The sequence below is a fragment of the Rhinoraja longicauda genome, chromosome 23 (assembly GCF_053455715.1).
Source record: "Rhinoraja longicauda isolate Sanriku21f chromosome 23, sRhiLon1.1, whole genome shotgun sequence".
NCBI lineage: Eukaryota > Metazoa > Chordata > Chondrichthyes > Rajiformes > Arhynchobatidae > Rhinoraja > Rhinoraja longicauda.
This window is the reverse complement of record NC_135975.1, coordinates 33,895,443-33,908,317: the sequence shown is the minus strand read 5'-3', so window position 1 is coordinate 33,908,317 and position 12,875 is coordinate 33,895,443. Positions and strand designations below refer to the sequence as shown.

The window sequence follows — 12,875 nt, the reverse complement described above, 5'->3', positions numbered from 1 at the left end:
GTGGCATCTAACTCCATACAGTGTCTGGATATAATTAAGTGTTCGAGTATTCAGAATCAAGTTTTATTCCATGTACTGACTGATCAGTTCTTGGACTTATTCATACAACCCTTACTGAATATAGGCAGATTTTAGAAGCTTCCTATCAGAGTTTAAGACAATTACTTGCTTCTGATTTTATTTCCTAAGCAATGCAAACCTTATTATCTCTTACTATTAAGATGACCAATGCTTTTTATTGCCAATCCGAATCCACCCACTTTATTTTGATAATGGCAAAAGTGGGTAGATTCGGATTGGCAATAAAAAACATTGGTCATCTCAATAGTAGGAGATAATAAGGTTTGCATTGCTTGGGAAATAAAATCATAAGCAAGTAATTGTCCATCTGCTGTTGATGATCGATAATTAGTTGGACTTTAGAGATACAGTGCAGAAACAGGCCCTTCTGCCCACTGAGTCATGCTGACCAGCGTTCACCACATACACTAGCATCCACGCGGGACAATTATATATTTTTTAACTATAGCCAAATAAACCTACAAATCTTTGGAGTATGGGAGGAAACCGGAGAAAACCCATGCAGTCACAGGGAGAACGTACAAACCCCATACAGACAGCACCCGTAGTCAGGATCGAACCCAGGTCTCTGGCGCTGTAAGGCAACAACTCTACTGCTGCACTACCGTGTCACTTAATCTCTGGACTACTCATTTGTTTGCCAGCAAGATGGATACATATCCAAATGGAGCCACAGTGAGAAAGATTGGGGGAAATACTCAGCGTAGGATTTCAAAACTGCCCAAGATGCAACTGTAACACAAGTCAATATATTACTGGCTCTCAAAACGTGGGGAAATTAGACTGCTCAGTAACATAAAATAAAACCTAAACTCTTATTTTATCCCCAAATCTTTAGTTGCTGGTGACAATAATCTGCACCCTTTCTGACCAGGAACTACACAATCACATGCTAAACTGAATCGTTGAAGTGAACAAATGACAGCATGTCTCTTACAAGCTGCAATTGCAGAGGAAGACTCAATCTGGAAAACCTCCAAATTTTGTGTTGCATCAACACGATCAAGATGAAGCAGCACTAACAGGATTATGTTGGAATTTTGGTTCTGGTACAACAAAGTGCAGCATCAGAACTGCAGTATTACCACGCCATCACTTTCAACACAGACTGGATTTGGAGCACGTAGTTTACTACTTGGCAATGAACAATCCCATTTTAAAACAATGCAATATAGTACACCAACTAATTTAACTCTACTGTTATCTTTAAATTGAATTTAAAAAGCTCACACCAGTTGCTTTAAAGTTAAAAGCATCGATAAGCCAAGGCCAAGGGGACTTAAAAAAAATATTGGTGGATGCAACTATTTGCCTTCTGACTTTAGGGATGCAACGCAGATTACAGACTAGCAATCACCCTGTACACTAGCATTGTCGTACACATGTGGGACAATTTGCAATTTTACCAAAGCCATTGAACACACAAACCTGTACGTCTTTGGAGTCTTCTGCAGTTAAGAGGGGTACTGTGCAGAATCCAAAAATGCATGGTAATCTGCTATTTATTTAAGGGCATTCAAATCAGCCAGCTTTAGTTCAAAATAATTAACAGGATTCATTACCTACCTAGAAGCCATTTTTGCTGATCAAGGAATCAAGAACAAGGTGGCACACTTTCAAGATTACGAATAGACCACTTAGGTGGAAATTCATCCTTTCACAAAAGGGGGCGTAGATCTAGAACTAGACTGAGACAGTTATTTGCTGTGAGCTCTCACTCACAATTGCTTGTGCATTCCATAGTATTTTATCCAGGATCTTTCAGATTTAAGGAAAATAAGGCATAATTCAACACCTTAATTCTGTATGAAGCCCTTCACCAAATTTTCATCAACCAAGCTGTCAGCTTGGTATTTAGGCATTCCCCCCCAAGTTTTATCCGTTACTGACATTTGAAATGCGGTATAGCATTTATCCCTCAAGTGTTGGTTTAACTTCCAATCCTCCAAAATCTATTAAGATTTGAGACTTCAAATTGGCTCCAACATCTCAGTTCATTATTAATATTTCTCCAAATTCAGATTATTTTATTTACTCAACCAGATGCATTAAACCCAATTTATCATACAATTTCCGTTACACTGATTTATCATCTCAGAAGCCTCAAATCATGCTCCAAAAGGATTTATACCCTCAGGCCTATTTATCCTTTCAGGAAAGAGGATTTGATGTACACAAAAAAGTCAATGCTCCCCCTACCATCGCCACATTCCCAATAAATTCCTCCGTTTAGCATTCTTCTGCACTTAATCCACAGTGTACATTGGTCCCACACATTATTTTATTCCCTCAAATCAAACAGACTCTTCCTGAACCTGGGTTAGTTATCTCAGCCAATATACTTCAACTTCAAGTTCAGACTTTATTGTTGATCTTATTATTTATTGTTATCTTTCAAACTCAATTTGTTATTCATTGCTCTATAACTGCCCTTATACAAATCAAAGGTATGGTTCAAATCCTTTAACTTGAACCACAGTAAATTAAATTTTATACTCATTAATTAAAAAGAACACTCCCAATAACAAATAAAACATTATTTATGTTTACTGCTTATCAAGCAAACAAGGGAGCTGTTGAAGAGTTGAGCTGGTTTTAGGAAGCCATGTTGAATGAATTCAATAAAGTAATTTACTTTCCCATTTATGCCATTTTAACCCATTACTTAGCAAGTGCCATTTTTCCATTACTGCATTTTGACCGTCACAGCTTCAGCTCAGGTGATTTATACCTTGCATCTTCAGTTCTTTAATTTATCCATTATGAATCCACTTGCAAGCTCCCGACTACCATCCCCTCTACATTCATTCCCCCCCCCCTATCTTAATTTACTATTGTTCCCTTTTTAGGGGAGCTAAATTTACCACAGGCCATTTTTCATTCAATTCCAATTTTTTTTTTCCACTTATGAGCCAGAAAGGCACATATAGGTTACCCAGGTACAGGTGGCCAATTTTCTCCCACAACTGCCAAACCACGGGGATTTTAAACAATGGTGCTGTAGTCTTGTGGTTATAACAATTTAAACCAGTTTAATTTTTTTTAAATTTCAAAAGTAAACTTTATTCTGAACAAAAATATACAAAACAAAAAACAATACATTTTCAGTGTCTATAAATTCAATATTGTTACTGTTATATGCAGTATTTGAGCAACTCCCGTTTTCCTAACAAAATGTAGCATTATTGCCACTGATGAGTTTAGTTTAGAGATACAGCACGGAAATAGGCTCTTCGGTCCAGCAAGTCTACCCCATATCTCACCATTCCCTTATATCCGAGAATCACTGGTAATTTTGAGAGGGTGGTTAGATGTGGGTGGTGGGAGGGCAGGTAGCGTTATGCCACTTTTCAGTGATGATGAAAAATTCTAATGTGGGATTGGGGAAATGCTGCTTGTATTAATTATACTTTTATCTCATTTCAGTTTTCCTACTGCTTTTTTATTTTGTTCAAAGACGAAGGGTAGAATTTGCTGTGAAAATAACATTATATATTGCACACAAATCAGACAGGTGCTGAAGAATGGTCTCGACCTGAAATGTCACCTATTCCTTTTCTCCAGATGCTGCCTGACCCGCCGAGTTATTTCATTTTTTTGTGTCTATCTTCAGACAGGTACTTCAGTTCATCCAGTTCAATGAGAAACTGTCAGATGGGCTGCTCTTCAGGAAGCTGGGTCAAAGTGAAAATTTGCCACATGGTAAAGTAATTATAAACCAAACTCAACTCAGCTAATTAGTGAGTTTGGTCCATATGTACTTTAAAAAAATTACACACATACACCACATGTAATGTCAAAAGTCTAAATGACTGCTATGACTTTGTGCTGGCTCGAAGGGCCGAATGGCCTACTCCTGCACCTATTGTCTATTGACTTGTGGGAGTTGAAATTAACTTTCAATTGTAAAGTTACCTGCCAATTATTGAAAATATTATTAATAATCTTTTTCCAGTCTAATCTTTTCTCCTCTTTTCTATATTTTGTTTATTGGACATTATATGATTCTAAATCCCACCTTGGTATTCCATACCAATAGTTCTTTGACCTATTTGTTTAGAAGACTTGCAAAGCCATTTACTTTACACACAGATCCAAATACCCTTCAGACAGTGCCTCACCATTGACCTTTCATTAACAACAACTTGCTGTGCAAAAGCTAGTGGACATTCAAAAGGCAAGAGGAAACCAAGTGCATTGCTTTTCTTTGCATTTCCTAGTCCCAATCGAGCATCTATGTGCACTCTTAAACACTGCAGTTTCTTGTTTCACACAGTTGCAGCGTTGATGTTGCTCTAACCACAAGACCCAAACTATGGTCATCCTTTTGGACTATGTTTGCTAATGCCTCACTGAATATGGAGAGAGAACGGTTCTGGTTAAATTTGGCATTTCAAACTGTCTTCTGATGATAAAGCAGCTATCTTTTGACAATGCAACTCCAAGGATGGAGTTTTGCACCACTATAATTTACAACAAAGATACTAGGCATTGGATAAGCCCAACGATGCAACTTCATCAGTATCGCACATTAAGGTGTCAAAGAACACAAATAGAAGCATGAATTCAAGAATTTTTAAAAAACACACAGCACAACGAGAGTAAAGTTAGATGGTTCAATGATACTTTATTGTACCTAGGTACAGTGAAATTTTTTTTTTTTGCACACAGTTCAGTAAAATGGTCATTTCCCTCCAAGTAAGACACACCGACTTGGAAACATGCCTTCATCATTGGCCAGATCTTGGAGGTCACAGCCCAACAGCAATGTAGGAGTCACTTCAATATCTTTCAAGATGGTTTATAGGATTTATTAGATTGGGAGGGGAGGATTATCATATGATAGGAGATAGAAGAGAATGGTGGCATCTACAAAAGTAGGAGACAATTTCACTGCAACGTACAAAATCCCCCAAATGATTTGGAAGGATAGATGCACAGAGCCTGGTTGCCCTGGATGGAGAACCCAAAGTGACCCTAAAGCAATCCTGGAACCTCATCTCAGCAGGAAAAAATTCTTCACTCACTTTGGAATTCAACTGAAGGCTATGGACAGTCAAGGAGTCCATTAAAAGCCATGGTCACCTGATTTTTAAGAAAACAGAAGGATGGACGTTATGTAAAAGTTTAGCCCAACTTTATTGCATCCCATTACACTGTCTTAAGTTCCAGATAGTGTGCTTTTCTTAAGCAAGTCTTATTCAGCTAAACCAATATAAAGTTTATCTTGGGTTCCATCCGCCCCGCCGCCTCCGATGCCATAACTCCACACAAAGAATTCACTTTCAGAGAAAGGAAGAGCAAGCTTCTTCACTGGCTGCTGTATGGACAAGAAAACTCAGTTATCAAGATCATGATAGTCAATCTTACACACTCAAGTCAAACCCTTGGCTGCACTTGAGAAAAAGTATTAATTCTCATATCTAGTGCCCAACTGAGGTCTCAGCTCATGCATGCAACTCAATTTGCCACAAACTGACACCCAAAGGCAGTTGCAAGGACATCATCAAGTGGGAGAAAAAGCAGTCTCTTGATACTGAAGATGCATTGCAAAAGCTGATTAAAGGGATGGAATGGGTTAAAATGGTCTCAGTGTTTTACTTGATGAGATTGTCACAGTAACACCATTTGTCAATAGCTCCTTGTTTAATGTTTCAAAATCATGAGGTACAAATTAAAAGGCAATTCCTGCTCTTTCCCCAGGCAAGCCAATAATTTACAAAAAAGGTCAATAAACTTTTATCAAAGTTCAAGGAACAAATTCTGAAATCTTATCTGGTGTAATTACATTGTAAAAAAAAAGCTTCTTTGTGAGACGATAATCTTTCATGATCAAATTAGCCTGGATGGTTAAAAAGGTCAACTGACAGGAAGGTACATTAAATAGCTATACACTTTGTACTCCTGAAACACCCATGCATAAATTACATGCCAGTAGGTGATGACATGAATAAAGACATTCATTGCCAACATTTCATAGCATATTACACCTCTTGGTCTTCAAGACTCTGATGCCACTCTTTTCCTTAAAGGTGCTTGGATGCATTCAACAAAATGACTACATTCGAGTGAGCAACTGGAGCACAAATTTATTAAAAACATAAAGTGCTGGAGTAATTCAGCAGGTCAGGCAGCATCTCTGGAGAACATGGAGAAGCGTTTTGGGTCGAGACCCTTCATCTTACAGCTCCATGATCGCCAACGTTGATTCTGTGCCACTGTTTAAGTTGAGAGATACAGCACGGAAACAGGCCCTTCGAGTCCTCACTGACCAGCAATGCCCATACACCAGCATTATCATTCACACTAGGTATAATCGTTACTGAAGCCAATTAACCTATACACATTTCGAGTGTGGGAGGAAGCCCACACGGTCAGGGCGAGAATGTACAAGCTCCGTACAGACAGCATCCGTTGTTAGGATCAAACCTGGATATCTGGTGCTGCAAGGCAGCAACTATCGCTGCACTGAACATTTTGAATTTTCTCCAATGGGCAACAACAATAATCAAAATGCACTTTTCAATAAACCACATCAAACATTGCTCTGCAATTATGACAGCTTGCCAAGCTGCTACACTGGCAGCCAGAATCACTAAAATAACTGGACCAAGGACAGCAGAATGTTGCATGAAGTGCCAAGCACACAACATGTGCAAGTCTTGACCACAACTTCAAATCTACAATTACTGTTTAAAATACAATCAGATGTCAACTGCTCACAACATTTTCATGTAACCAAGAAAGCATGACAGTGACTTGATCTGTGCATAGCTTGATTGCAATTAGTCTTTTCTTTGACTGGATAGCACACAGAAAAAAACTTTTCACTGTATCTGATGACATGTGGCAATAATAAACCAAACTAAAAATTAAACTTCCTCAGAAGACGAAAGAATTCAGCAATAGACTCTGACCAATTTCTACAGATGCACCATAGAAAGCATCCTATACATATGCACCACAGCTTAGCACAGCAATTGCTCTGCCCAAGAGTTGTGCAGAGCCCAATCCAGCTTTGCCCCAACAACTGCAAAAATATTTCATGCCATCTTGAGAAAGCAACCAACATAAAGGACAACATAAACTCCAGTCATTCCCTATTCTCCCCTCTACTGTCAGGCAAAAGACATTGAAGTGTGGAGGTAACACCAAATTCAAAAAACAACTACTTCCCTGTTTTTATCAGATTCTTAAATGGACCTCTCATAAACTAGGGATGAATTTCCCAATCTTTCTCGTTGTAGCCCATTTTACTAATCGGTGTGTTTTCCGTAGCTGTAACACTATATTCTGTACTCTGTGCATTTTACCTTTTGCGCAATTATATATGACATGATTTGCATGGAAAACACAAAACACGGGTTTTCACTGCATCTTGGTGCACATGACAAAAACCAATACATCCACACACTTACCAACTTCAAGGATAAGAACAAATAAATGGAAATAAAACAGGGACAGGTTTGTGTGCTCAGTGGCTCATAAAGAAACCACCTACCGAAAATAGGGAGCATTTGGTAGCAACATTATCCAAGATATCTAAAGTGGTAGAATTAGAGTCAAAGAGCTAGACAGCATGCAAATAGGCTCAAAATGCTCGAGTAACAGCGGGACAGGCAGCATCTCTGGATAGAAGGAATCGGTGATGTTTTGGGTTGAGACCCTGTCTAAAGAAGGGTCTCGACCCAAAATGTCACCCATTCCTTATATCCATAGATGCTGCCTGTCCCGCTGAGTTACTCGAGCATTTTGTGTCTATCTTCAGTGCTAACCAGCATCTGCAGCTCCTTCCTATGCAAATAGGCTCTGTGGCTCACCTTGTCCATACCAACCTGGTTAGCATTCTGGGCTAGTCCCATTTGCAGTATGTAGCCAACATCCCCCAAAATCATTCCTATATAAATCCAGTCAAATGTCTTTTAAAAGTCATAATTGTAACCAGTTCTCTAGCTTCCTCTTGCGGCCCATTCCAGATAGGTTCTTCTTAAATCTTTTCCCTCACCACAAGCCTATGGCCTCTAGTTTTAGCCTATATCTACCCTGGGAAAATGACTGAACGTTCACTTAATCTATGCATCTCGTGGTCTTGTACACCTCAATAAGGTCATCTCTTAGCTTCCTACCAGCAAGTAAAAGAGTCCCAGCAAGCTCCGAAGTGATACGAGATAGATCCTTGGCAGTTTCTATACTTGCAAACACTGAGAGACCTGCTCTGTATTCCCAGAAATGATAGGTTGAAATAGCTGGCAATTTTTTCCCTCCTATTTTATCTTTGATATTGAATCTGGCCAAACTCGGCAAACTAGTACTATCCACGTGGTTCAGAATGGTTACTAGGTGACCGGTATTGGGAAGAAGGTACAGGAGCCTGAAAACTTTAACGTCCAGGTTCATTAAAGCAGCTTGTTCCCAACACCCATCAGACTATTAAACACTACAACCTCCCATAAGCTCTGAACTACGTACACTTGGGAGCATTAGTTACGTCTTTTTGCACTATTATTGTTTGTTTGTTTTTTGTGTACATATGTGTGTGCATATGTACGTGTGTATATGTATATATGCACACACTGAACTTTTTTTCTCTTGCGTATATCATTTACAGTGTACTAAGTTTACATATTCTGTTGTGCTGCTGCGAGTAAGGATATCATTGTCCTATCTGGTACACATGACAAAACATTCTTGATTCTTGAGGTACAAGACGGGTACAGCTAGGAATTACTCGTCTGCAAGCAGCAAACTGTTTGCTTTTGGATTGATGAGCCATGTTGACATTTATGGGAGATAGTCCTTATTATTAAATCAGGACTTCTTGACTTGGAGATGATGTCCCTGTCCTCATAGGTAATAAAGACATTGGGTTTGACAGGCATTGCCAAGTAAGCCGTTGCAGGATCCTTGTAATTGATACACTCTGTCGGTATTGGGGTGTATGTTCAAAGATTTGGATGGGATAAGGCCAATAATGGTCAGTCTTTTTCCAGGGTAGGGGAGTCTAAAATTAAAGGAATGGTTTAAAACAGGACCAAAAAGATTTAAGAGAGGATTCGTGAGGCAGGGTTTTCCCCACAAAGGTTGATAAGTATATAGAACAAGCTGCCTGAGGAGGTTGTAAATGCAGGTGAGATTCCTAAGTTTTAAAGATATTTTTACAGATTCATGTACATGGACCGAGATATAAGTCAAATTTAAACAAGGACTGGCTCAGGAAGGCACTTTGGTTAGCATGGATGAGTTGAACCAAAGGCTCTATTTCCATGCTGTAAAACAATGATACTATGCAGCCTCTCCCTGTAATTCAAGCCAGTAATTTAGGGAACATCCTGGTGAATCTCTTCAGCACACTTTAAAATGTCAAATTTCTGAATGTAGCCACTGGTCAGATTTCATTTGTTAACAATTAGCAGGGCAAAATAAAATGTGCCAGTTTTTAAAGTTTTGACCAACAGATATGGCAAATTCTCTCTATGTATTAACACACTGCAATTTCCATAACAAAATTAAAAGACTGGCACCGACAATACAAAATCCTCACAAGTTACCACTGTCAGTAGGTCAAATTGCATTCCTCTAATTTCTCAACAACAAGCGGCAAACTAACAGATCCCACTTTGTAACATCTTCAATCGCTTTCGTGGATGCCAAAACGGATTTACTTTCCTCCTTTACTTTTTTAAACCAGCATCTACAGTTTCTGGTTTTTACATTTTACTTTACTCCCGTCCTCTTCCAAGCGATCGTGGCCACAGTCTGTTTTACAATGAAAAAACGTGATCTCCAAGTGACGCAGAGGTTGATTTTACTTCTATCGAGCGAGGCATCTGTCTCAATTGACACCCATACATGCAGCGTAGCTTTCGATCATCCTTCCAAAGTAACGTTATGACTGCTACTACAGAAACGGGTACATCGGATCACACGATTTAGAGTCTGAATGAGAGAGGATTAAGGGACAGAACTCAGCCCAAAGCTCTCGCTTTGTTTCCTGCCAGGCGGAATATACTGGAAATAACTCAGCAGCTGGAAATACCTCGATCTCTGGCGTGGAGATAACATTAATTGCACATTATTACCCGGAGTGCTAACAGGGATTCGTGTAGCCACATGTTACTGGAGCCAAATACCCTGTGGCTGAAGAGAGAACCCATGGGGAGGGAGATTAGGGTGCCCTTCGGCCACCGCCTCATGGCGGGGACATGGAGGGAGGAGTGGCGAGAGAGTGAGTGAGGAAAGGGAGGAACGAACGGTTTGGCACCCCACAACCAGGCCGAATCGCATTCACTCCCAGTGTAGCGGGCGTCAGGCGAAGGAAACAAAAGAGAATCAGAGAGAGAGTAAGACAAGAGAAGAGGCCATCGGGGAGAGTGGCTGGACGGTCCTCTCTCCAGACAACCTCCATGATAAGGGAGGGGGGGGGCAGTAAAAGCGGAACCAGCGGGCGGCCGGGAGGGGAGTTGGGGAGTGGGCACCCCCGCGGCAACGAGCGGCGGCTGCGATGCGATGCGATGGCGGCGGGATCTCCCCCAACGACCGGCACCGGGACCGCCTACACCTCGCCTCCCTCACCTCCTCCTCGCAGTCGTTCTTGAAGCACAGACACGCCGCCCGCTTCTTGTAGCCCTCGCCGTCGTAGGTACGTGTCTGGTTGTCCTTAATCTTCATCATCTGGCTGCGGGAGGGAGGGCGGGCGGCCGCCGGCGACACTTTTCTTGGCGCGAAGGGGTGAGGAGCGTACCTCAGCCGGAAAACCTCGCAAACGATCACTATTTATAAACAGAGGCGGCGGGCGCTCCCCATCCGCGCAGCCACCTCGCTAATGCTGCTGTTGGCGCTGTGTCGCTCCGAACTACCGGCTTCTCCTATTTAAAAGGAGCCGCATTCGTCCCGCACGCCTCCGCCATCTTGTAGGCAGGACGCCCCCGTGGCAGGGGGCGCATGCGCGTCGCATTGCGGCATGGGAGATGTAGTCCCAACCCCCCCTGCTGGTCATTGCAATGATGCTCTCTGGCTACAAGTGTATGTTTGGGTCTGACTTCATCCCTCCCTCGCCAGTCTTGCTTGCCCTGTCAGCACTCACAAAGTGAGAGGAGGCATCATCTAATCGCAAACCTGGGGACTCTTGTGTGTACTGCCTCTGTGTAAGCTACTATTCTTACACTCTTACACTTGGGTGTGATTGTCATCTTCTATATACTAAAACTCTCGTTTGTTTGTTCCTGAACTACAGCCAAAACGGTACACGATAGCGCGACAACTTTAGGCCCACCTTACTCACCGTTGTCCCTTTGGTGCTAATGGAAGAAGTTTCATTGAAATCGGTGTTATATTTCTAAAGTTATTCACATTTTAAAGTTTAAATCTATCTCCTAGGGAAGGAGGAGGGAGGATAAGAGGGGTTGAGGGGGATGGTGTGGGGGAAGGGGAGGAGAGGAGGGAGAGAGGGGAGTGAGGGGGGAGAGGGGGAGGAGAGGGTGCTACACCAATGCAGGAGAGGTTTGGGCCCAACGAGTCCACTTGGTTTAGTATTAATTAACAGCCTCAAAGATAGACACAGGGCAACTCCAACAGCCTGACCGCGGGAGAAGACGGCAGGGAAAGAGAAAAAGACATTCTGGCCTTCCATCACAGTGAGGAGGGGACTGGAGGAGACTCACTGTGATGGATGTTTCTTTTGTTTGGTGTTGGTTTATGATTGTATGTGTTATTGCACTTTTTATTGCTTATTTTTACTGGTCTTATTGTTGAACTGCGGGTAATTTTTCATTTCACTGCACATTTATGTGCATGTGACAAATAAATTGACTATTGACTCTTGAGAATGCTGGAGTAACTCAGCGGGTTAAGCAGCATCTCTGGAGAGAAGGAATAGGTGACGTTTCAGGTCAAAAACGTCACCTCTTCCTTCTCTCCAGAGATGCTGCCTGACCCGCCGAGTTACTCCAGCATTTTGTGTCTATCTTTGGTGTAAACCAGCACCTGCAATTCCTTCTTACACATAATTAATAGCCACATTGGTTCAATGCTATATGTGACCATAAAATACTGTTGAACTATTAAGGTTATTAATCAGACAGTGACATATGGTGAAAATAACAGTTTTAGGAATGTACTTCTGTTTGAGAACTAATAACACAAAAATATTTTGGGGGGATCGACCTCAGAATATGAATAGCGCATTTGTGTGGATGATCAGGTTCCCTACACTACAATGCCTTTACAGTTTAACAAGTTTTACCCATGCTGCATGTACAACTAATAAAGCAACTAAAGTGCATTTTCACCAACAAAAAACAAAATCATCATATGTTTGCAATGACATTCACATTTGAATGTTCAGGTGATTCAAATTGATTCAATTTTTCAGTTTAGAGTTGTGGTGCGGAAACAGGCCCTTTGGCCCACTGATTCCACGCCAAGCAACAATCCCCATACATTAGCACTATCCGACACACCAGGGTCAATTTACAGTTTTTCAAAACGCAAATAACCTACAAATCTGTACGTCTTTGGAGTGTGGGAGGGAACTGGAACACACCGGGGAAAACCCACGCAGGTCATGGGGAGAGCATTCAAACTCTGTATAGACAGCACCCGTATTCTGGATCGAACCGGGGTCACTGGGGCTGTAAGGCAGCAACCCTACCGCTGGGCCACAGTGCCACCACAAAGTTGAAAGTTATACCATTCACTACTGAACAGACAATATGTTGCATTTTGCACACATGTGGAATTTTGAGAATAGCCTCAATTTTTGGCACATGACTGCTCTGAGAGATCTATTGGAATCG

The 12,875-nt window shown here is 41.4% G+C and overlaps 1 protein-coding gene across 2 annotated transcripts in view; it reads right to left on the bottom strand.

The window, feature by feature from the left end:
• The window catches only part of LOC144605130 (diphosphoinositol polyphosphate phosphohydrolase 2-like), a 63,733-nt gene extending 52,732 nt beyond the window's left edge, over positions 1–11,001 (bottom strand). For both annotated transcript variants that reach the window (XM_078420201.1, XM_078420202.1), the window contains exon 1: positions 10,654–11,001. In XM_078420201.1, the coding sequence (XP_078276327.1) occupies positions 10,654–10,752 (99 nt within the window). In that variant the 5' untranslated portion in view covers positions 10,753–11,001. The remainder of the gene's footprint in view (positions 1–10,653) is intronic.
• Positions 11,002–12,875: the final 1,874 nt, after the last annotated feature.